Genomic DNA, 25,810 nt, shown 5'->3' on the forward strand with positions numbered 1-25,810 from the left:
ATAATTAGCCTATGTTTTATCCCCATCTTTAAATGCCTTAATTTAGGCTATTTTGTAACAGCTCACATAGAACACTCGGGAACCACACCTGTGGCCGGCTGCGCTGCTGCTTCACGCTCGGTAAGGAATGCTTTATTCATTCAGTTAGAACGCAGCTTGTTTTGGCTTTAGTCGACAAAATGTCCAAGAAATCAAAATCTTTTGTCTGGCTGCATTGTAAAACAAAGAAGAAAAGACTGTGGAGGGAGGCGACCGAGTTGCTCCATTATGAGCCCGCACACGTGACCGCGCGCCTATATTTGAAATCGAACTTGAGCGCACAAAAGACGTGAGCAGCCCTTTTAACGGCTTTATCATGCTGACTCAATAGATTGTGTTTTCTTAATATGTTTTTCGTTTTTATTTGTACACTTTACGCCTTTGAAAAAAGCCTAAATAATGCAACAAAAAGAAAATAAACCTATATGCCTTACAAAATACAGCCTATTATTATTTGGATTGTTTTTAAATCAAGAGGTGATAGAGCTCTCTCTGTTGTAGCGCCAAAGCTCTGGAACAGTCTGCCTTTAACCATCAGGACCTCTCCATCTTTGGTTGCTTTTAAATCCAGTTTAAAAACCTATTTTTACTTTTATTTATTTTTAAACTAGTCGGTGTTCTACGGGTTGTATACGTAGATACACCAAATGATTTTGCTACTTGCTTTTATCTCTTTTTTTTACTTTATTTCTTTTATTTGATTGAATTATTTAATTGTACTGGAAAGCACTTTGGATCAACTACGGTTGTGTTAAACTTGTGCTCTATAAATAAAATTTGACTTGACTTGATTGCATGTAGGCATACTTCCTCAATAAGGTGCGAGTTTGGTCTTCTATATCACTGGTCTTCTATATTACTTAATTCGTCCATTAAGCTACGTAAAGCGCTTTGTCCCGACGGAAGGGAATCCCTGAGTATGATGCGATATTGAGTGGAAACTGATTATAATCCCGTTCATGGTAGAAAAAGCTGATAACATGTAAAGCTACACAGGGAAGTAACAATGAATTTAATGAATGAAACCAAAACAGCTTTTGTGCCTTTATCTTTTCGAATTTGCAAAGCGAAATAAATTTAACTAAAACCGCCTGTTGAATATTATAGGTTGCATTTTTAATCAGTTTGAATATTTTGGACTATTGAAGTTTTACTAATAAGAATGTAATGAAAAGTTTTACGTAGTTTTGGAGAGTGTAGCCAAATCGTAGAAGGTGGGGAATGCGCTGGGTCCCTTCTCCTGGAAGAGAACTCAGCTCTATTAGAAGGACATTCTCTAAGTCTTTGGGCAGGGGAGGGAACGGCGGATTCCACTGTGTTGACCGCCTCTCCAAACAGCCCTGACTGTGAGATAGAGGTGTCAAGGAGAAAAACCTTCTCCTTATCGCGGATTTCAGTGAGGTTAAGCCATAAGTGGCGTTCCGCAGCAACCGCACCTGCCATGGAGCGGCCTACCGCCCATGCGGTATGTTTGGTGGCCCTCAAAGCCAAATCCGTGGCCATGCGAAGCTCTTTCACAGCCTCAGGAGTTACACCACTACCCTCATCCATCTCCTTAAAGCTACCAGGGCTCCAGACTAACTTTTTTTACTAGAAGTGCTGTTGCCCCTGACTGAAAATTTTAGGAGCGCAAGCAGAAAATTTAGGGGCACACCTTAAATCAGCTCGCAATGCAATTATTCAAATTTCCCCCAACATAACTGTAATACTGACAAATTCTTTAATAATAAATAGACTTAACATTATGATATGCTGTTTTATTTTAAGTTCACAGGGCTCCAGATTCAAATTTGGAGGCAGCACCACCTCAAATCAGAACTCGAGTTATACAAAAAAAAAAAAAAAAAAAAAAACTGGTAGCACTGGGGCTGACAATAAATCACTTAGATTAATTTAGTTATTATCACTTATAATGTCTTAATATTAATTAAAAACAAAAGGAGAGAAAACATGTATGTATATAAGGACTTGGAGTGAAAATAGCCAATAAACATCTTACTGTTTACAATGTTTTTTTGTTTTTTTTAAATAATAATAATAATAATAATAATAATTTTAATGTTTAAATAAGAGTTTTCCAACATCTTAAAATTTTTCGTTTTAGGACAATCTTTGAAGAATGAACAAAAAATGTGTTGATCATCACAAAAAAAATACAAAAAATAAAACATTTAACATTATATATGATATTATCGCTTTGAAGAGCAGGACAAAGTTGTGTAGGCTACGTTGTAAGCATTTGACATCATATAAATGGTTAGAGTTAACTTACTACATTAGCCTAAATTCATGGTGAATGTTGCTGATTTGTGGACTGAAAGCCTTCTGTAAGTCTTTCTCCTGGTTTCCACGTCAGCGCTGTTTGATCTGATATCTGTGGTTTATAACAGAACTCTGCGCCGAATCGGAATGTTTCTCACTGGATCTCGTAGCGATGATGTTATTAATTCTGAGGTGAATTCAATGGATTTATTCACTGGATCTGCTAGTAACAGTGTGGCGTGATCGAGATCGGCCCGCGACTGGCAAGTACGGGGCTAAAGTTATTACTGTCAGTGGTTCGGGGGGCTCCACTATGCGCTGCTCTGACAGCTGTCTATTATGTCCAACCTAATAAAAACGCTAACGGTCCGTCCGTGAGTTGCGTATTTTGGTTCCACTTTCATTTTGTTTGTATTCGCTGCTAGGTAACGTGTCGATATCGCTGATTGCTCAGACGCACATTGCAGGTTGTGATATTTGTCTCCGTCTCCTTCCCACAGACGTTTATTCGCGCTATTCTTGTCAAGGATTCATTGACGCGTCCCTTCCACGCTTTACCATGCGTTTAACGTGTTGCAAATTTACCGGTCGCACATGTGCGACTGGATGTAAAATTCAGTCGCACACTCTCAAATTTTGGTCGCAAAATGCGACTATTTGGTCGCAGTCTGGAGCCCTGGCTACACTGTGTGATTTTTAGCGCCATCTAGCGGGAAAAGGCTATATGACCATCCATTGAATATTAGTTTCTGTTCCTCTCAATTCCGATTTCGTTTTAACTCCTACGGTGGCCAATGTAGTCCAAGATTAACATGGCTTCCAGATCGACCTTGTCTCCACGTCTATGAGTGTTACAAGTGATGAGGGTATTTTAGAAAACGAATCGGTTACCTAACGTAACCTCGGTTCTCTCTAGATGAGGGAACGAGTATTGCGTAAGCTAGCTTACGCTACGGGAAAGATTCATCTTTGCTGAGAAGTTGAAGCCAAAAAATTATTCCATAATTTTGTAATCATTGTCAACGCAGTCTCTTCTGAGGCAGACCATGAGCGGGCTAGCTAGCGGCTCATTGGTTCGCTCAGAGAGAATGCACGAACCTATGGGAGAGCGGCGCTGAGTCCGCGGCCAATGAGCGGACGGCGCTCGCTTACTGCGTCACAGCCCGCCAAAAGGGGCGTGGCTACAGTGTATAAAGGTCGCTCTCCCAGCTCGTTCGTTGATTCTGTAGCATGAAGCGAAACGCTAGTGGCGCAAGCACGGCCGGGAACGCAATACTCGTTCCCTCATCTAGAGAGAACCGAGGTTACGTTAGGTAACCGATTCGTTCTCTTACGAGAGGTTCTCTCGTATTGCGTAGGGTTGTAACGGTATACCGGTATGACGGTTTATCGCGATATTGACATGTACGATTATCATATCGTGCACATTTGCTTATCCGCGGTAAAAAAAAAAAAAAAAAAAGAATTCACCTGCACTGCCGCATGCAACTTCTTTCAGCTTGACTGCTTACTCCATATCCGTACAGCGCTGAAAATGTCCGAGACAGAGGCTGCGAATCTCTATCTCCCGCCAAAAAATAAAAATAAAATCTGCAGTATGGGAATATTTTGTAACTTATATCCGAAAAACGATCGTGATGTTGTCCTTGAAGATGGATATCCCGTTTGCAAGATATGTGGACGAAGAGTGGCTGCAAAAGGAGTAAACACGTCGAACATGTTCTCCCATATTTAGGAACACCATCCCTCCATGAAGATAAAGGTTATTCATAACTTAAGGCCATATTATTTCTGTCATGCTGAGGGAATCCCGGTCTGTCAAAAAGACGCACGCATGCGTCTTTTTGCGTTACAAAACAGATGCCACGTAAAATGTGCGATTTAAAAATATAGATGGATAAATAAAGCAAAATATAGCTATGCAGTAGCCTAAATCAAATCGCGATGTGCGTGTCTGTGAATATACAACGCAAAAAGACTGGTGTGCAAGCCCCTTCAGCGTGTCTCTGAATGAGCAGCGCCGTTTCGTCTAGTAGATCTAGTACTCAAGTACGCATGACGCTCATGGATTTTTAAAGCTGTCTCAGCCACTACGAAGACGTGAACACATGAACATATCTAGACAGAGAACACTTAATGTGCACTTTATAATTATTTTTTTTAAAGAATAATCATCAAATACACTGAGTGAAACTCATAGGTGTTCAGTAGGTGTTAACGCGGGGTTAAATGTAACACGGACCGTTTACAGTTCGTCAGGATCAAGCAGGCTGTCTTTCCGCTATTTTTCTCTTGCTGCCAGAAGACGGTCTCCCGCGAATTTGCGGAAAGTTTTGATTATATTTCGTGAAGATACTGGACAAAGAGTGTTTTGACACCATGAAAGTAATTTTTTTCATCATAGGTTTTTTTCGGTTTCTGAGTTGGGTGTATACGTTTCCAAATCTAACTTTATATTGCCTTAATCACCGTCTTGTTGGCTCAAACATAGCACCGTTTTGAAACATGTCAGCAATTCCTAGCGACTGTTAGCTAGGTTTAAAATATGTAATACACAGCGGGGTTAATTCTAACAGAGTGGTACAACTAAGCCTCCAAGTGTACAATGGTAATCAAATGAAAACGGAGCCACCCAACTTTTCAGGTTTGAGTATACATTTAACTTTGTTAGACGTTCACAAACAATGTTGGGATTTAAAATGTTTAAAATTTAGTGTTCTATGAATGATAACTTGTTTATTTATTAAAAATATGGCCTGTTATTAATGCAATAAACCCTTTAAATTTTTATTTTAAGCTAATTTGTATTATCATTACTGTTATTATTATTATTAATAATAATAATTGTACATCATGCAGCTGCCACACACAAATCTAATTTAATTGCAATTACAATATTTATAATTGTATTTATTATTATTTATTGCAAAACTATGCAGCCCTTTTCTATGTCTCTATCCATGATATTGATCCATAAGAAGGATGATTGGATGAGGGATATGTATGGATATACAGATGCACAAACAATATCAAACTATACAAATAAAATAGTACTGAATTATGTGTGTTACACACAAGTGTTACAACTAACCCCTCTCTCTGTTACAATTAACCCCGCATATGGGGTAAGTTGTAACATTTGCACTTCTGTCACTTTCAGTCCAACTGTACGAAAATGGTAGGTCCTAGAAAAAAACTTTAAGTGTTCATTTGTAGCAGAGATGTGCATGTTGCTTGTGTAAAAAAAAGTATTAATCTAACCTAATTATTTTTTAATTAATTGAGCCAAAAGCAAAAAGCGTTAGGTTGTGCCCCGCTCTCCCCTACAACCTGGAAAAAAAAAGTTTGGTTTAGCCTATGATTAAAATATATTACTATTGTGTATAGTTTTTTTGTCCATGTTTTAATTTATTAAACTTCTCTTGTGTAGACAAACTAAAGTTGTTACATTTTATCTGACTGCATTCTCAAAAATACATTTTGTATTCAATCACAGAATCCAGATCAGTTATTTCAGACAACCCAGAATTTCTGAGGAAATAAATATACATTTCATAAAGACTCTATTGAAAAAACCTTTGTTACAATAAACCATGTTCAACCAAAAACAATATCTGTTTTTATTCATTTAAGGGCCATTGTAGCTGATGCTGATTATAATAATGATAGTTTTAATATCGTATACCGTGAAACCGTGAAACCGTGATATTTTCTGAGACGATTATCATACCGTGAAAATCTCATACCGTTGCAACCCTAGTATTGCGTAAGCTAGCTTACGCTACGGGAACACCTGGTCAACGCCGTGCGCGCTAAGTAACCACTAAGCATCCCAGGGGAAACACCGGGGGAATCTATAAGTGGATGAAGATAATACGGCGGCCAGCATAGCGGCCGTTATCATCTAGTGCAAAAACGCCCAAGGCGGCCGGCGAAGGCGGGCCGTGATGTGTAGGCTAATGCATAAGCACATAGGGGGACACAAGGGGTGAGCCGGTTGTGATGGAACTCCCGATAGTGCGGCTTCTATAGGAGGGCTGTGAGTACTAGACCGCCAGAATTTTAGCCGGTAAGGCTGGAACTTCCAAGTTATAAAATCTGACAAAAGTGGAGGGGGAGGCCCATCCCGCAGCCACACAAATGTCGTGGATGGAAATCCCGCAGGACCATGCCCACGATGAGGCCATGCCTCTGGTGGAATGAGCCCTGATGCCCAGAGGGCAAGGCAGGTCTTTAGCGGCATAAGCAGAGGCAATCGCGTCTACTATCCACCTGGATAGGGTCTGTTTCGAGGCGGCTAGTCCCTTGGTGCGGCCACCGAACGACACAAACAGCTGCTCCGAGCGTCTGAACGCGGCAACGCGTGTAGTGTACACTCTGATAGCCCGAACCGGGCAGAGGCGGTCAGCGTCACGTTCGCTATCGGATGCAGGCAGCGCCGATAGAGAGATCACTTGCGCCCTGAAAGGGGTACCAATCGCTTTTGGAACATAACCGTGTCTAGGTTTTAGAATGACTATGGAGTCATTCGGTCCAAACTCTAGGCACGCGGCGCTCGAAGACAGCGCGTGAATGTCCCCCACACGCTTTACTGAGGCGAGAGCCGTCAGAAGAACGGTTTTTAACGAGAGGTATTTTAGCTCCACGGACTCAAGTGGTTCAAACGGTGGGGCTTTCAGAGCTTCTAGAACTATAGAAAGATCCCAGACCGGCACCGTAGGGGGGCGAGGGGGGTTCATCCTTCTGGCTCCCCTGAGGAAGCGGATGATTAGCTCGTCTTTGCCCAGAGACTGGGCGCGCCGGGGTTCAACGAACGCCGCGACGGCTGCCACGTAAACCTTAAGAGTGGATGGGGACCTGCCCTTATCCAGCATCTCCTGAAGGAACACTAGCAAAGACGAAACCTCGCACGTCCGTGGGTCCAAATTCTTGTCGGTGCACCATTTGGAGAACACAGACCATTTTGCAGCATAGAGCTTTCTGGTAGAATCCGCTCTGGCGTGTTTGATCGTGTTCAGAACCCCTTCTGGCAATTCGACGCGTAGTCGTTGGTCACCCATGCATGAAGCGCCCAGCGCTGTGGATGGGGATGCCAGATCGAGCCGCGGGCTTGAGTGAGGAGATCTGCTCTGATTGGAATGGGCCACGGGGCTGTCAGTGACAGCCGCGTTAGCTCCGGGAACCAAATCTGATTCTCCCAGCGCGGGGCTATGAGGAGCACCGAGTGGCGTGAGTCCCTGATTCTCTGAATGACCTGCGGTAGCAGAGAAATCGGGGGAAAAGCATAGAGCGGGCGGCGGGGCCAATCCTGGGCTAGCGCGTCCTCGCTCTTTGAAAAGAATATTGGGCAGTGAGCGTTCTCTTCTGACGCGAAAAGATCTATCTCCGCTCTGCCGAATAGGCGCCACAGTGTTTGGACTGTTTGAGTGTGCAGGGACCATTCTCCGGGGGAGACCAGGTTCCTGGACAGCCTGTCTGGACCGTCGTTCAGATGGCCCGGCACGTGCGTCGCTCTGAGCGATAGCAGGTGACTCTGGGACCACAATAGGATGCGGCGTGTCAGATGAAAGAGATTCTTGGATCTGACGCCGCCCTGACGGTTGATGTATGATACCACCATGCCATATTGTCGGAGCGAATCAGGACGTGGTGACCGTTTATGCGCGGGAGGAAGCACAGCAGCGCGTTCTCGACCGCAATCATTTCCAGACAGTTTATGTGTAAGGAACTCTCGTGGCTCGACCACTGGCCGGCGGCCGGTGAGCCCTCGCAAACCGCTCCCCAACCCGAGTTGGATGCGTCTGTCGAGAGAACTTTCCGGCGAGAGAAGGTTCCCATGGTAACGCCCCTCTGAAACCACTCGCTTACTGCCCATGGCTGCAGTGCAGTGATACATGTCTGAGTAATCCTGATCATCTGGCGGCCCGTCGTCCACTCGTGGTGGGATACGCGGCTCTTTAACCAGAGTTGAAGGGGGCGCATGTGCAGAAGACCCAGCTGTAGCACAGCGGAGGCTGAAGCCATATGACCCAGCATCCTCTGAAGCGATTTCAGGGATGTATGGGTACCCATCTGAAACGAGGCGGCTAGGCGCTGAACACGGCGCGCGCACAGTGTGGATAAGCGAGCCGTCATCGTGATAGAGTTCAAATCTATTCCAAGGAACGAAATAGTTTGACTGGGCTGGAGAGAGCTCTTTGTCCAGTTGACAGAGAGTCCCAGCGCCTCCAGATGGTTGAGGAGAACTGTGCGGTGCGACAGCAGCTCCGTCTGGGAATCTGCTAGAATCAGCCAGTCGTCCAGATAATTCAGTATGCGCAGCCCCTGACTTCGCAGGGGGGCGAGCGCTGTATCCATGCACTTCGTGAACGTACGGGGTGCTAAGGATAGGCCGAACGGGAGAACGGCATACTGGTAAACTTGGCCCTCGAAGGCGAAACGTAGGAATGGCCTGTGATGAGGGTTTATCTGGATCTGAAAATAGGCGTCTTTCAGGTCTAGAGAGATGAACCAGTCCCCCTGGCGGACGTGCGCGAGGAGTTTCCTGACTGTGAGCATTTTGAACGGTCTCTTCATGAGCGCTTTGTTCAAAGCCCTGAGATCTAAGATCGGCCTGAGGCCGCCGTCTTTCTTGGGAACCAGAAAATAACGGCCGTAAAACCCCGACTCGGTCATAGATGGCGGGACTCTCTCTATAGCGCCCTTCTGCAGTAGCTTGGCTATTTCTAAGCGAAGCGTGTTCATGGCAGCCGGGCTGACAGTGGATTCGAGCCGCACGCGCGAGCGTGGCGGGCGGCGACGAAACTGTAATCGATACCCATTCTTTATTATGCTTAAAACCCACGGGGAGATGCCGGGGATGGCTTCCCACGCTTCGTAGCATGCGGCTAGTGGTTGAATGGCGATTTCGCCCTGATTGCTGCACATCGCGGGCTGGACACTGGGTGTGGGCACGCTTATAATGTGGAAGGCAACGGGACTTACACTCAGAGAGGAGTTTATGGGCCGTGAGACAGAGCGGGCAGAGGGGGGACACGCGCACGGGCTCGTGGGCGTGCTTATGTTCTCTGCTACTGGAGCGGATAGTGCACGCTCCGTGAGAATGGGCTCTGCGAGAGACCCTGGGCATAAAGTGCTTGTGTGTGTACGTGAGCACATGGTTGTGGGCACATTTTTTACACTTGAGGCTTTTATGCTCTTTTTGTGAACTCTCTGGGTAGCCGTGAAAACGGCTTTTAGTCGCTCGCAAGCGGGCAGGGAAACCGGCTTGTTTGTGGCGGTAAACACTACTGTAGTCAGCGGTGAGACGGGGACTAACAGTGGGCGAAGCTTTGACGGTGGTCCGGCCGCAGCGGGAGAAAACCGTCTTTTTCTCAGCTGTGCTAGGCAGACTTCTGTTGATCGGGCTTCAGCGCGATCTTGGGTCGAGGCCCCCGGGGAGGAGGCTGTCTGCGGCGGCTGTCTGAGCGAGAGCGAGGGCGGCCGCCCTGTCTACGCTGGGGCTGCTGAGCTTGCTGAGGCGGGCGCTGCTGTGGGGTTCTGGCAGGCGGCTCGTGAGAGCGGCCCGTCGAAGAGCTCGAGCGGCGGGGCAGGAACAAGTTCATGGCCTGAGTCGCTTTTTGTACCTCGGAGAAGCGGTCAACGATGCCCGTGACGGCAGATCCGAAGAGCCCGGTAGGAGAAATAGGCGCGTTGAGGAACGCGGCACGTTCTGACTCTCCCATGTCGGTAAGCGTGAGCCATAAGTGTCTCTCGGCGACACAGAGGGCGGCCATGCATCTCCCTAGAGCTTGTGCGGCGGCTTTAGTGGCGCGAAGGGAAAGATCCGTAGCGCTTCTCAGATCCGAAAGGACGGGCGGTTGCCTCCCGCTGCTCGCCATTTCGCACAAGATGTCGCTCTGGAGCACCTGGAGGACAGACATCGAATGCAGCGCTGAAGCGGCCTGACCGGCGGCGGAATAGGCGCGGGCATGGAAGTTAGAGGTCGCTCTGCACGCTTTAGAGGGAAGCGTATGAGAAGACCGCCATCTAGTAGAGGGCGGGCAGAGATGAGCGGCGACCGAGTCCTCGACGGGCGGCATGGCAGTATAACCCTTCTCGGCGGCTCCGTCCACTGAGCGCAGCGAAGCGGACACATCAGAGCGATTACGAGCCGAGAGAGGAGCATTCCAGGATTTCGTGAGCTCGCTGTGAAGCTCAGGCAGGAAAGGTGCAGCCCGGCTGCAGGCGGGGGCCGGACGCCGGTGCAGGAACTTCCCATCCATGCGGTTCGGTGGTTGCTCAGGGGGAGGAGACCACTCGAGACCCAGGCGGCTAACGGCCTGTGAAAGGAGGCGCGTGAGTTCCTCTTCGATGCCGGCGCGGGTCCCCGCAGACTCTCTCGTCGATGAGCCGATCGACGACCAATCCTCGCTGTCCGAAGCGTGCAGCGAACAAGAGTCCTTCTCATCCGCGGTGTCATCGGAGGCGACAGAGCGGCCACTCGGCGGCAACTGTAAGTCCGGCAGGGGCGGAGAGGGAAAGCGGTCGGTGGGCGGCGGCGGCGGCCCACATGGATCCGCAGGGGGCTCCGGCGGCCTCTGGGAGCGGCGTTTTTTCTTCCGCGGCGAAGTGAGAGGCGGCGCTGGAGCGGTTTTGACCGCCTGTAGTCGAGCCCGCAGGGTTGACAGCGGCAGGTCCTCGCAGTGGTCGCATCCTCCGTTGGCGAGGGCGAGTTCTGCGTGCTCCACTCCGAGACAGAGAGCGCAGATGGGGTGGCGGTCTCCATCCTCGAGCGGAGAGCGGCATGAGCCGCAGGAATTACGAGGCATCTTTAAAAAGACGCTCGTGCTCTTTTGAAATGGAATAGTAAAAGGATACGCGTCGGATGGCGCTAGCTTGCTGGGCGGCTGAAGGTGGCAGACGGCCGGCTTCCTCAGACTCCGGAGCTCGCTAGACGGTGCCTTCTCAACGACGGCGGCTTCTTCCCAGGACAGCGGATGCGTGTAGCTCGCTGAATGAAAAAGAATCAACGAACGAGCTGGGAGAGCGACCTTTATACACTGTAGCCACGCCCCTTTTGGCGGGCTGTGACGCAGTAAGCGAGCGCCGTCCGCTCATTGGCCGCGGACTCAGCGCCGCTCTCCCATAGGTTCGTGCATTCTCTCTGAGCGAACCAATGAGCCGCTAGCTAGCCCGCTCATGGTCTGCCTCAGAAGAGACTGCGTTGACAATGATTACAAAATTATGGAATAATTTTTTGGCTTCAACTTCTCAGCAAAGATGAATCTTTCCCGTAGCGTAAGCTAGCTTACGCAATACGAGAGAACCTCTCGTAAGAGAACTATTATAACTTGCAGTAATTTAATTTGTCAGGTAAAATATAGGTTATGACATCTATGTAAAATGAATAATAGCTTTGTTTTCGTTATTTTTTTTTTTACCATTTCATTGCTAAGATCAGTTATCAGGTTCCCAGATTAATGCAAGTTAGTAAAGTAACTTTTGTCAGTGCTATCGTTGTTCTGTATGTTGTACGGTATCACTAGCGCAAGGCAGTCTACATTGTAGGCTATATCATTTCCATACTGACGTAAAGGCTAGTCATAGTAAGGTGTCATTGTGAAAATATTTAGATAATACAATAATGTGTCTTAAATGAATAAGATTACAGGACAGATGTGAAAGTGAAGGTGAAAGTCTCACTTAGAAACAGCTAACTAATGCGATGATAATAAAGATGAGTATCTATAGATCCACCAGTTTAGCCACTCGTGATCAACTAGTTTTACCGCAAATTAGTTAAAATATCCTCTTATCTAGAGTGAATGTCCATGCTAGACAGATGTTGAGCTCCTAACGGCGTGGACGCAAAGCCAGGACTGGAGCCAAAGCACTTTCCTCTCTGCACTCTAAGTCTGCAATCACTCCGCTTTCATCCACTACGGGTTTTCCAGTCTCACTCACAGGAAAAACTGCTCCGTGTTCAATCGATTTTAAAAGATAATCTTATGTTTTATTTCTTTTTTAATTATAAATCACACTTTCTGAATTTATAATGCTATGGCTTGGAAAGTATTCTACACATTTAATACATTTTCCATTTTTTAATTAATCTGCCCTATTAATTTAACAAAATGTATATCAGTTAATGGTTTGTGTGTGTGTATAAGAGATAAAGAGAAATGTCAGTATTTCATTGAGACTTGAGATTAAATAAACTGGTTAAGTATTGTAGATCTTGTAGTATTAATTTTCCAATGCAGTTACACATTGTCGGTTAAACAAGAAAGTGGCTGGTAAAAACATTGACTGGCTGGTAGATTTTGAAATCCGGTGGACAAAAAAGTTAATTTCCATCCCTGATCCTCTCGTACCAACCCTCAGACTAGGCTAGATCTATTCTTGCACAGTGTTGGGGGCAGCGCTATAATGAGCTATGGGCTTTTGCAAGAAACTGCTTCTCCTGTCCCATTGGCAGGCTATGGAGAAGGGGGTTCTCCATAAATAAAAGAAGAATATGCAGGAGACGACTGACCACTTGTTGACTGATATCTGATTGTCAACCTCTGTATTTGGCTCCTCAATAGCCGCATTTCCACTGCCGGGATAGGGCTGGGCCAGAGCTAACAGCGAGCCGAGCTAGTGGCCTCGGGCCTCAAGCACCAGACTTGTGTTTCCACTGCCGGGCCAGTAGCCCCACAGCGCTGCCCCAAACCCCGCCTCTAACACGCCTTTCTGGATCAAACGTCATACAACCCAACCCATTTCAGCGGGTATTATGAATTAATTTATTTTTTAAATTAGTAAGATAGCATGTATATTAACTCACCTGCCGTGGCTGCAATAGTGTCCCGATTGTCTCGCGAGTCGCCACTAAAAGAGGGACGGTGAGGGACGGTTTCTTCACACGGCGTCAAATTGACGTCGTAACGTTACCCTTTCTTCTGCCCAAATGCTCAGAAGAGCTTTGGTATCCTCGACAGACCAGTACAGGCGATTCTCCATTTCAAGCAGCGATTTGATTTTTTTTTTTTGCGCGATATAAAAAGTAGGGCTGCACGTTTTCAAGTTTTTCATTAACCGTTAACCGAGGCCCTTAAGTTAATTTTTAACACCTTTAATAACTGGTTGGACCCCATTTGAAACTAAATTAATTATAGAAATAAAACGCAGTAAGTACGGAGCAGTTAAAGCCGCATTTCCATCACCCTTCAAACTGAAATTGCCAATTGAAAATAAGCACATTGGAAACGCGTCCATTTCGCAAAACCTCTGTCCTCATATAATAATAATAATAATAATCATTATTGTAACATTTTATTAGTCTGCATATGTAGAAGACGCCTTTATCCAAAAAACAAAACAAAGCACAAATAAACACAATATTTTTGACGCATATCCAGTGTGTGTTTCACTGCAGCTCTTTCAGTGGAAACAACTTGAAATACTCTTTAATTTCTGGTCATACAGAAAATAATAATACCTTATTCGCAAATACATGTATTTGCGTAAACTCACAATAACAAGAAAACATTGTGCTTTAACAATCAGGCGCGCTTCATGATCCGTGAACTGAAGCGCGAGAACTGAAACAGTGACCGCATTCGAATTTGTTCGTTTTAAATTGGACATTTAAAGCTTTAATCTACAGGGGTTTATATCCTTTGTAGATTAAAGCTTTAAATGTCCAATTTAAAACGAACAAATTCGAATCGAAAGCCAATATCTTCTGACTATGTAATTATGTAGCTAATTAATTTCTCTCTAAATGTGCATCCGGAGATAGAGATGTTTTTAGCGGAAAATGATTTAGAAAACAATAGTTTATTAATAAACAATTAATGCCTCGTTATTTTATATTATTTTATTATCAGGCACATTTAGCCTATTGTAGCCTATAAATCACCTATAAATCCAATTTCTGTAGGCTGTGGTTACGGCTCTTCTCATTCAGCACTGCGGGGAAAATATCATTTCCAGGTTCTAATTTGGCCTCAGAAAACCAGTAGGCTAAAATATATATTTTTTTCATATTAATTTGTCAAATATTTTAAATGTTTAAAGGGGCAAAAAAATCAAACAAATATCTGAATTCGTCGATATGTAGCCTATATATATAGCCTATATATTTTTTGCACAGCATTTGGCATAGACCTACAGTTCAAATGAACATTTTGGTGTTCAACTTTGCGTTTTACAAAATACAACAAACGTTCATTTTTCATTTTGCAATTAGGCCAACGGATTAAATAAGGGGAAACGAATGAACACAAAAGTAGACCGTTTGGACATAATACGAGGGCAGAGTTCTTTTTTAAAATTTATAAAAGATACAAGGAATAGCCTACTAGACAAAACCTCAAAGAAATGCCACAATCAAGACCGCGGAGCAGAAATGAGGGATAACTCTGTCTCTTTCCCTGCCATTAATGCTTGGATAACACACACGTCCATAAATAGGCTAATAATGTCTAGTGCGGTGGCTGTGATAGACTACCAACGTCCGTTGCCATTATTTTTGGAACTTATCGCGAAAGAAAAAAAAAGATGTTTTAGTCGCATAACATCGTTAATGGAAACGCTGTCATTTCACAATATTTTTTTATTGACATTCAGAAAAAAAAACGCAAAAGTTTTGTGCAAATATGTATTGACGCCACTTAACCGAGCAAAAAGGTTTCACTCGGTTGTGCAATTTTAAACATGGACACCCCAAATAAAAAAGTGAAATGTGCATCTTGCTTCAGATCATAACGTTCCATAACACCGATAAACTCCGCCTTTTACCTTGAGCACGCCTCTAGCACGAGCTGGCCCGCTCTGGCCCAAGGTATTCGACGGGCCAGAAATCCTGGCCGTTGGCCCTGAGGAAGCCCCGATCAAGCCCCGGAAGTGACAGTGGAAACGCGACTGGCCCTGGCACGCACTAGCACGGCCCGGCCCTGGCCCGGCAGTGGAAACGCGGCTAATGTCCCTATCTCTATGGAGCTGCTGTCATTAGATGGGTCTAGATATAGAATGCACCCTGATCAGCAAAATGGTAAGAAAATCACTGATGTCCAAGCACAGAAGCTGAAGGAAAAGCTGGCACTTTGATGGCACAATGGATCACAAAATCTAACATACTGAGGAAGCATTATACAGGGAAAATAGATTAATCACAACAAATTGAGCCAAACTTGGATCATGTAATTAGAAACTCATTGATCAGGTTAATGGTATGCAGTGTACAGTCTCTATGTCAGACAATGTGTTTTAAGGATGGAAATGTGTTCTCTTTGCAAATGTAACTATAAAATTGGTCTTAAATTTAATTCTGCAGGCTAACCAGCAGATACCCTGTTTACGGTTTGTTATAAATTATGAATTGATAACAACTGACCACCACATGTCTTCTTTCAAATAGAACCACAATTATACTTGTCCAAAAGCTTGTTGTCTTTTTTTTAAAGAACTTCATCATACAATATCGTACAAAAGACTGTGGATAGATTGCATTTTTTTTAGTCGAAATGTAACTCTCTTTGTCATTTAGAAGCAATTGATGATTCCAAGAAAGCCCAGCAGCTGCAGCCAGCTCTTGCACTTGCCTTCTTAAGAACCGGGTAAGTTCACAATATTGTTTTCTCACATAAAACACAAACCTTTGTATTTATATGCCTCTGCATCATTAATAAGTCATTGAAATGCTGTGTGTTCTGGGAATTCTGCAATACTGGAATACTTTTCAAATGTAGTGTTGTAACAGTGAGACCATTATAAGTCAGAGGTGGCACAAGAGAGCTGTAGCACAGGTTACCTTATTGTTCTTGGTCGAATCATATATGGAAGAAAGAGGCCGCACTTTGCATAGACGTCTTTTCCTGCTTTAAGCCCAATGACTATTTTATTAGACATAATTTGTTGTCTTCCAAGAAAGAAGCATTACATACATTGATGGCTGATGATGATATAATTATTAAACCTGCAGACAAGGGAGGCTCCATTGTTGTTCAGGGCAGGTCTGCTTATGTACAAGAAATAGAGAGACAACTTGGTGACGTTAACTTTTATGCTCGCTTACAATGTGTTCTCACTATGAAGTTTAGTGAAGAGATGATAACTATATTGAAGAGGGCTGTATCTCAACGCAATAATTAATGAAAAAGAATACGGGTTTCTGTTACAAACTAACCCATTGAGACCAGTGTTTTATACGTCGCCCAAAATTCATAAAAGGTTGGATGATCCGCCTGGCCGTCCAATTGTTTCTGGGAATCAATCCGTACAATCAATTTTTCTAAAAGATACTACTGACTTTCTGATGAAATTGTCATGTATTGGGGAGATTTGCACAACTGATCTATTGTGCTCTATGGATATGACCAGCTTGTATACTAATATCCCACATGATGCAGGGCTAGCGTCCCTAGAGTATAACTTGCCGATAAATCGAGTTCCACATACTGAGTTTTTGTTGTCATTGGCTAATGAAGTTCTTGCAAAAAATAATTTTATGTTTCAAAATAATTTTTTTTCTACAAAATCAAGGCACTGCCATGGGTTTGCCCATGGCGCCTAATTATGCCAATCTCTTTATGGGCAAATTTGAACAGGATTTTATCTACAATTCTAATCCTTTTAATCAGTATCTGAAAGTGTGGTATAGATATATAGACGACATATTCTTTGTATGGTCGGGCCCGGAAGACGAACTGAGTGTTTTCCATGATTATGTAAATTCTAGATCGCCCTCGATTAAATTTACACTAACCTATGATTGCAAGACTCTGCCTTTTCTGGATGTTCTAGTGAAAAAGTTAGACAACACGATACACACTGAAATTTATCGAAAAGATACGGATTGTAACTCTTTTTTACACTACCAGAGTTTTCATCCACCTTCTCTTAAACTTAGTCTACCTTATAGTCAATTGCTGTGAGTGCGCCGCATTTGTAGTAATGATAAGGATTTTGAGCGACAAGTGGGGGAGCTGTGTCAAAGATTTATCGATAGGGGTTATACACACAATTTAGTACATGATTGTGTAGAACGCACGCACAGTTTACAGCGCGCTGACTTGATGACCAAACGTACTGATCAGGTAAAATCAAATAACACTCCAGTTACCCTTCAGGACTCCAGACTAACTTTTTTTACTAGGAGCGCTGTTGCCCCTGACTGAAAATTTTAGGAGCGCAAGCAGAAAATTTAGGGGCACACCTTAAATCAGCTTGCAATGCAATTATTCAAATTTCCCCCAAAATAACTGTAATACTGACAAATTCTTTAATAATAAATAGACTTGACATTATGATATGCTGTTTTATTTTAAGTTCACAGGGCTCCAGACTCAAAGTTGAGGGCAGCATCACCTCAAATGAGAACTCACAGCGAGTTCTACAAAAAAATAAAATAAAAATGTGGTAGCACGGAGGCTGACAATAAATCACTAAGCTTAATTTAGGGTGTAGATGAAATTAACTTTAGTTACTATCATTTATAATGTCTTAATATTAATTAATAAAAGTAGTGAAATATGTATATGGATTATGGAGTGAAAATAGCCAATAAACATCCTGTTTACAATGGTAGCCTATTGTTATTTTTTGTGTTTAAATAAGAGTTTTCCAACATCTTAATTTTTCGTTTTAGGACAATCTTTAAAGGATGAACAAAAAATGTGTTGGTAATCTCACATAAAAAATACAAATATGATATTATTGAAGTGCTGGGAAAAGATGTGTAGTAGGCTACTTGTAAGCATTTGATTATTTCTTACACATTATCATATTTATGGTTCGAATTAACTTACTACATTAGCCTAAATGCATGGTTCTGATAGGCTGATTTGTGGACTGAAAGGCTAACGTCAAGTGTTTCTCCTGGTTTCCACGTCAGCGCTGCTTGATTTGATATGGTTTATAACAGAACTCTGCGCCGAATCGGAGAGTTTCTCACTGGATCTCGTGGTGTTGATGTTATTAATTCTGAGGCGAATTCAATGGATTTCTTTACTGGATCTAGTAACAGTGTTGCGTGAGCAAGATCGACCCGCGACTGGCAAGTTCGGGGCTTTATTTTGTCAATGGTTCGGATCGCTGCTGCTGCTCCACAGTCCTAATCATAGCTATGAGTGGCATATTTTCGTTCCACTTTCATTTTGTTTACATTCGCTGCTAGGTAACGACTAACGAGTCGATAGATCGCTGATTGCTCAGACGCACATCAGGTTGTAATATTTGTCTCCGTCTCCTTCCCACAGACGTTTACGCGCGCTATTCTTGTCACGGATTCATTGACGCCCCCCTTCCACGCTTTACCATGCGTTTAACGTGTGGCAAATTTACTGGTCGCACATGTGCGACTGGATGTAAAATTCAGTCGCACACTCTCAAATTTTGATCGCAAAATGCGACCATTTGGTCGCAGTCTGGAGCCCTGCCCTTGTATCGACCTATGGCCATATCTCGAATAGTTTAAAGAACATCGTGCAACGTCATTGACACATTCTAAGTAGCGACCTTCACATAGGACACACGTTCCAAGATCTACCGCGTACTTACTATAAACGAGCACCTAGCCTGAGAGATCGATTAGTGCGCTCGTACCTTCCTGCGCATCCCCAGTAGTCTTTCCCCTTCAAAATTCCTCATGGTAATTTTAAGTGTTTGAGCTGTGCAGCAAGTAATTTTATGCTGACAGACAATATGTTTACACATCCAAAAACAGGCAGAACTTATAAAGTTAAGGGCAGAATTACATGTCTTTCCACCTTTATTGTTTATTTACTGACATGTCCTTGTGGGCCCGGATTTTTGAGCATAACTATGATGAGAAATCATCAGTTGCTAGACATTTTAACTCTGAGGGACATAATGCCAATATGATTAAATTTATGGGTCTGGAGTGTGTTGGTCGGTCTTCAAGAGGGGGAGACCGTGAGAACCGCCTCCTTCAAAGGGAGGCTTGGTACATTTTTAATTTAAACGCATGTATTCCCAATGGATTGAATGAGGACCTGTCTCTAAGCTGTTTCCTGTAAATATATTACTAGTATTGTATTATATGTTATATCTAAATATGTGTCTTTGTCTTTCATTAATGGACCCATTGAAACATTGGTAACATATGCATCATTTTAAAATTATTGGTTGATGTCATTATGGGTGTGTCAACTGGTGTGGGTATATAAGATTGGGTAAAGTATGACTCTTTGCACACTGAAGAAGGCACGCGCTGAAACGCGTTTGTGTAAAATAAACTGTCTATGCAAAAAAAAAAAAAAAATCTATGCAAAGTGCGGTCTCTTTCTTCCATATATGTACTCTAATTATTAGGCCAGCACTCTTAAAATAATTCCAAGTGTATTGAGTGAAGCCTGCTTCAACCTCCATCCATTCTTGGTCGAATCATTAATATAGAGGGTAATCTTATTTGCAAAACGGAGTATGTGGCCACACAGTAAAGTTGAGCTGAAAGGTAAAGAGTATTTATTTTAGACCAAAGTTGAAAATTATGAAAAGGGGCCAACCAATAGTGACAATCAATATAACAATTCAGAGTTTGTTGGAAAAAAAAAATCACACTGCCCTGTTCCACGTAGGGGTGAAAGAAAAAATCGATCCATTGATGCATTGCGATTCTCTCTCCAACGATTCTAGATCAATTCTGAGTTTAGTATTTAATCAGATGTTGCGATGACGCTGAGTTTGCTTTAGAAACACCCGTATTCTGCTTGCTTCCAATTCCTCACATAGGCCTACATACACCACTGGAACCTAATCTTTCATAAAGTTCGGAAAGATTGAAGCGAATTACGAGGACATTCACAGGCTTCATTGCACGCGCACTTTGTTTGATGTTACACTTGAAGTGTGCTATTTCGCCGGTCGGTATTTTTTCCTTACGAATGCTCTACGAAGTCATCATTTATGTAGTTTGGAATGGAGTGGACTTGTATATTTAAAATATGAACCTCACTAACGGAAGACTACTTTCAATTTCAAATACTCCCGCGCGTTTTGTTTGTGTAGACTGCTCGCGCATGCGGCTGTGCGTCTCCGTGGTTTAATGTACTTGTGCAAAATTAACGTAAACACAGCCAGTTATGTATTAAGGGATTAAACGGACAAGACAAACCACATTATTTCTTATATTTCGAAAGAGATGAGTGCATGAATGCAGCTTAATAGATCTCCCGCAGTCTATGTTGTCATAGTAAAAGAAAATTCTTGTAAATTCTTAAAAAGAAAATGTCGTAGAAAATTTACTCACAGTTCTTGAATGGACAACGTTCAGATAATCTATAGGCTACTGAAAGCACTTTTTGTTTGTTGTTTGTTATATGTTTCTATGCTCCTCTTTATTATTTCCTACTTGCTTTTATGTTTTGAAGTTATATTAGTTTAAAATTCTTAACATAGAACTGTTTTAAAAAGTAGACCTACTTAATTATATAAACTAATGAATTAATAAGGGGGGAAAGTATATAAAGAATCGTTCTGGAATCGGATCGTGACTCCCAGAATCGGAATCGGATCGTGAGGTGACCAAAGATTCCCACCCCTAGTTCCACGGCCCTACAGACAGAAAGATTTCCATTACACAAGAGTAAGATTCATGCTGATTTGTACTCGGCTTTCGCCAAGATAAGCACCAACTAAGATGTAGCTTTACAGTAAACTATGCTTCTCCATCCATTTACGGTTCTTTCCATATGGTGATGTGAATCTCTTTCTGTCCGGCGTTAACGTCTGCAGTGTACTTGGTGCGTCAGCACACACAATGGCTGCAACTACAGTGTGGTCTCCCCTGTGGACCAGCACAAAAACCGTCTAGATTGAGCGGAGTTGGGGACATCTCTAGGGTCTTCAAGTGGGAACCTCCTGTCCTCAGTGTTTTGTTGACTAGCCCACAACACCTCAAGAGGGCTTGACAGTGACTCTGGTGTCCCAGAGTCCCCCCACTCAACTCAGCCCAGCATACTGACCTTTACATCCATCCTGCTGCTGAGGTTGCTCCTTCCTCATAGTTCACATGTGACCTAACCACAATCTCACAATCCAACCAAACGCACCAACCCGTTTGACTAAGTCTGTCGAGCCCCACTGTCTTTGTTAAATTAGGTTCAGTGGAAACGGTTCCGCATGGCATACTACCTACCGCAAAACACTATATCTGCCCACAACACCAACCCTCATTCATGCAATATACACAGGAACGTAATAACTGAAATTACTATGCAAGCTATACAAATAAACCAAAAGACTATTCAAGTTTTTTAAGAATTCCACGAAACCATACCGTGGCGGCCTGTACATAGCCAGCTAGAATCTTTCTGTCTCAACCACAGCCAGTTGCTGCTCCTCTCTGCTGTTTCCGAAAAATTATTTACTCTGCAACACACACAACTCTTGGCCACTGAATCTGTCATCTGTAACAGGGTTGTAGAGTGTGCCACAAATCCTCGACAACCCACTTCCACTGGATAAACCTGGACTCTCCATCCTCGCTGTTCTGCTTTAGCATCCAGATGAGCATATCGCAGTTTCTTCCTCTCAAATACCTCATCTACAGCATCCTCCCATGGCACTGTTAACTCTGTTAGTTGAACAATGCGTGCTGATCCAGACCACAAAACAACATCTGGTCGTAGGTTAGTGGTGGCAATCTCAGGTGGAAAAATAAGCTGTTGTTCAAGATCAGCCAGCATTTTCCAGTCCCTAGCAACTTCCAGTTGTCCTGGGCGAGAATTGGTTTTAAACACCTTTTCTTGGTGGTTGTTCGCCTGGGTGGAGGAATATTGTCTTCTGTGTGTACTGTTTTGTTAGAACAGGTGGTAACTTATTGGTCTTGTTACGCTTGCCTTCTAATGCTAAAGCAAAGTCATGGCACCAAGTAAATTGAGCCACCTTACATCCTGTCAAAATGTGCTTTAATGTTGCAGGTGATGAACACAAAGGACAAGTGGGATCCTTTCCTACCCAGAGGTTTAGGTTTTGTGGAGATGGGAGATCATCATATGTTGACCTGATAAGGAAACTGATCCTACTCTCTTCCATCGACCAAAGGTCTTGTCAGACCATCTTGCGTTGTTCCAGACTCTCCCATCTCATCTATTCTCTCTGCTTGGCCTGGGAAATGGCCTTTATACACCTCATCCCCTCCTCCTGCTTTTGCACCTCGTTGACTACCATCTTCCTCCTTTGAGCTGGGCCTGCCTTGTACCATTTTGGAGGAGCTAAACTGAGCCCAAAACCCCTTCTTCCATGCTGTACCTGTCCCACGATATCCACTATTTGAAGGGCAGCCTTTGCCTCTACCACGGATTTCTTTGTTGTCCACTTTCTACTAGTTTTTAACACAGGTGCTGCCTCCCTTTCACATTTGTTGTGTGACTCTTCTAAGGTCATTGCCATGTAATGCTGAATTCTGGAGTTGAGAAACTAAATTGCAAATCTCCAAAATAGGCTTTCACTAAATTTGTTATTGACATTGGTACTCTGAAAAAATCAAATGCTCATGAGAGCAAGAGAAGCTCATGTGGCACTGAACCATATGCATTAGCCAAATCCAGGAATGTCACATGGAGCTCCTTCCTCTCCTTTTTAGCTGATTTAATTCGTGGCCAGATAACATCGTGTTCTAAGCATCCTGAGAATCCTGGAATGCCCGCTTTTTGAACTGAAGTGTCAATGAAGCCATTCTTTAATAGGTAGGTGGACACTCTCTGGGCAATAATGCTGAAGAAAATCTTACGTTCAACGTTTAATAGTGAAATAGGATGCAACTGACTGACTGCTTGTAGGATCTTTTTTTAGGTATAACGACTCCACCTGCTCTGCACTATGCCCTAGGTAAACCTCTTTTTCCCATGCCACTTTTATCAATTTCCACAGAATTTGTAGAACTCCTGAAGCATTCTTGTACACTCTGTATGGAACTCCTTAAGGCCCTGGAGCCCTTGCCTTTCTCACAACCTGCTCTACCTCTTTCCACTTAGGTGCACAGACCTCCATTTGGTATTATGGTGGATTGATAGGTGGGATGTCTGATGGAATTGATATAGGCTCATGCCTTTTTGCACCTGTCAACCCTAGATGCTTTTAAAATGCCATTCTTCTCACTGGTGAATATTTTTTACGAATTTGAGTCTTTTAAAAATTAGCCCTTGCACGTTCCTTCTTTTTGTAGCGTTTACGTAGGCGCTCAGCTCGGCGTAATGCTGCCACCTTAACTTTTATGGCCCTTTGTACAAGATTGAGTCCCTCCTTCTGACTTTGTTCTGCTCTTTTCCATTGATTCCTTATCTTTCTCCTTTCTCTAAACCTGCTGCCATCTAGACACTCCAGGAGTAGTTTGTACTTTTTTGCTTCCTTTTTTCCACACCAAACCTCTCACCTTCCATATGCGTAAATGATGTGTCCAAATTTATCCAGCTTCTTTTCAACTGTACCAGTTAGTCTTTCCAATGCAAAGCATATATGTGTTTACCATGTCCCATGCAGTTTTCTCACAAGCTCTTGGCCATCTAACTCCAGGCCTATGCCCATTTCTCTCTTATGCTGGTTAGTCTGACCGGGTTCACAACTATCAATATATTCATCACTAACTGTGCAAGCCCTCCTCTTCTCTATGACAGGGATGCTGATATCCTGCGAGCTGTAGTTTACTTCCTGTTGCTGGATTTCATTCGACTGGCTTGACTGACTTCGTAAGAAATACTGATCAATGTGAGGCCCTCGTCCCTTCTCCCTCAAGCATTTCATTTTCCCTTGATGAATCTTCAAACCCCTGACTGTTGTTGCCTTGCTCCAGCCACAGACACAAACTTGGAATTCAATCAGAGTAGTCTTACTCTCCATACTCATACCCGTTTCCATACCTGAGTCGGTAACCATGTTCTCCAACATTGAGTGATCTTCCGCCCCCACTCTCGCAGATTCTAGGAGTATTTTCCTCTTTAATTTCTCAAAAGCCTAGGGCAGGTGTCTCCAGCATCCTGTAAACACGGAGCTGGATACTGCCGACAAGGGAGCTAACCCTTAATAGCCCCATTGGGGTCTCTTTCCTCGTGTCAGCTGTCTCTCCAGGCTGTCACAAGGTCTTTCCCTTGTTGCCAGCAGCACTATTCACCACAGTCACTGGACGTGTCCAGATCTTCATGATTTCAATTACACAAGATTTCAATTACTCTGCTTTTGCCAAGAAAAAACACGTTCAGTCTAACCCCCCCCCCCCCCCCCCCCCAAAAAAAAAATGCTTGCTTTACAAATTGTCCGCCTTTTCCATCAACACTTAATACCCAACACAACATAAAGGACTTTAATATGCCAAAACAACTAATTTTGTACAAACCCGATTCCAAAAAAGTTGGGACACTGTACAAATTGTGAGTAAAAAAAGAATGGAATAATTTAGAAATCTCATAAACTTATATTTTATTCACAATAGAATATAAATGACATATCAAATGTTGAAAGTGAGACATTTTGAATTGCCATGCCAAATATTGGCTCCTTTTGGATTTCATGAGAGCTACAAATTCCAAAAAAGTTGGGACAGGTAGCAATAAGAGGCCAGAAAAGTTAAATGTACATATAAGGAATAGCTGGAGGACCAATTTGCAACTTATTAGGTCAATTGGCAACATGATTGGGTATAAAAAGAGCCTCTCAGAGTGGCAGTGTCTCTCAGAAGTCAAGATGGGCAGAGGATCACCAATTCCCCCAATGCTGAGGCAAAAAATTTGAGTTTCTCAGAGAAAAATTGCAAAGAGTTTGAAGTTATCATCATCTACAGTGCAATAATATCATCCAAAGATTCAGAGAATCTGGAACAATCTCTGTGCGTAAGGGTCAAGGCCGGAAAACCATACTGAATGCCCGTGATCTTCGGGCCCTTAGACGGCACTGCATCACACACAGGAATGCTACTTTAATGGAAATCACAACATGGGCTCAAGAATACTTCCAGAAAACATTATCAGTGAACACAATCCACCGTGCCATTCACCGTTGCCGGCTAAAACTCTATAGGTCAAAAAAGAAGCCATATCTAAACGGGAACCAGAAGCACAGGCGTTTTCTCTGGGCCAAGGCTCATTTAAAGTGGACTCTAGCAAAGTGGAAAACTGTTCTGTGGTCAGACGAATCAAAATTTTAAGTTCTTTTTGGAAAACTGGGATGCCATGTCATCCGGAATAAAGACGACAAGGACAACCCAAGTTGTTATCAGCGCTCCGTTCAGAAGCCTGCATCTCTGATGATATGGGGTTGCATGAGTGCGTGTGGCATGGGCAGCTTACACATCTGGAAAGGCACCATCAATGCTGAAAGGTATATCCAAGTTCTAGAACAACATATGCTCCCATCCAGACATCGTCTCTTTCAGGGAAGACCTTGTATTTTCCAACAATGCCAAACCACATACTGCATCAATTACAACATCATGGCTGCGTAGAAGAAGGATCCGGGTACTGAAATGGCCAGCCTGCAGTCCAGATCTTTCACCCATAGAAAACATTTGGCGCATCATAAAGAGGAA

At 43.5% G+C, this 25,810-nt stretch overlaps 1 protein-coding gene across 2 annotated transcripts in view; it reads left to right on the forward strand.

Annotated features, from left to right (window-relative positions):
- Window positions 1–25,810, forward strand: part of sugt1 (SGT1 homolog, MIS12 kinetochore complex assembly cochaperone) — a 72,971-nt gene that overhangs the window by 9,654 nt on the left and 37,507 nt on the right. For both annotated transcript variants that reach the window (XM_039694657.2, XM_089132281.1), the window contains exon 4: window positions 15,818–15,887. In XM_039694657.2, coding sequence (XP_039550591.2) covers window positions 15,818–15,887 — 70 coding nt within the window. The remainder of the gene's footprint in view (window positions 1–15,817; window positions 15,888–25,810) is intronic.

This window comes from Pimephales promelas, chromosome 6 (assembly GCF_988280905.1).
Source record: "Pimephales promelas chromosome 6, fPimPro1.hap1.1, whole genome shotgun sequence".
NCBI lineage: Eukaryota > Metazoa > Chordata > Actinopteri > Cypriniformes > Leuciscidae > Pimephales > Pimephales promelas.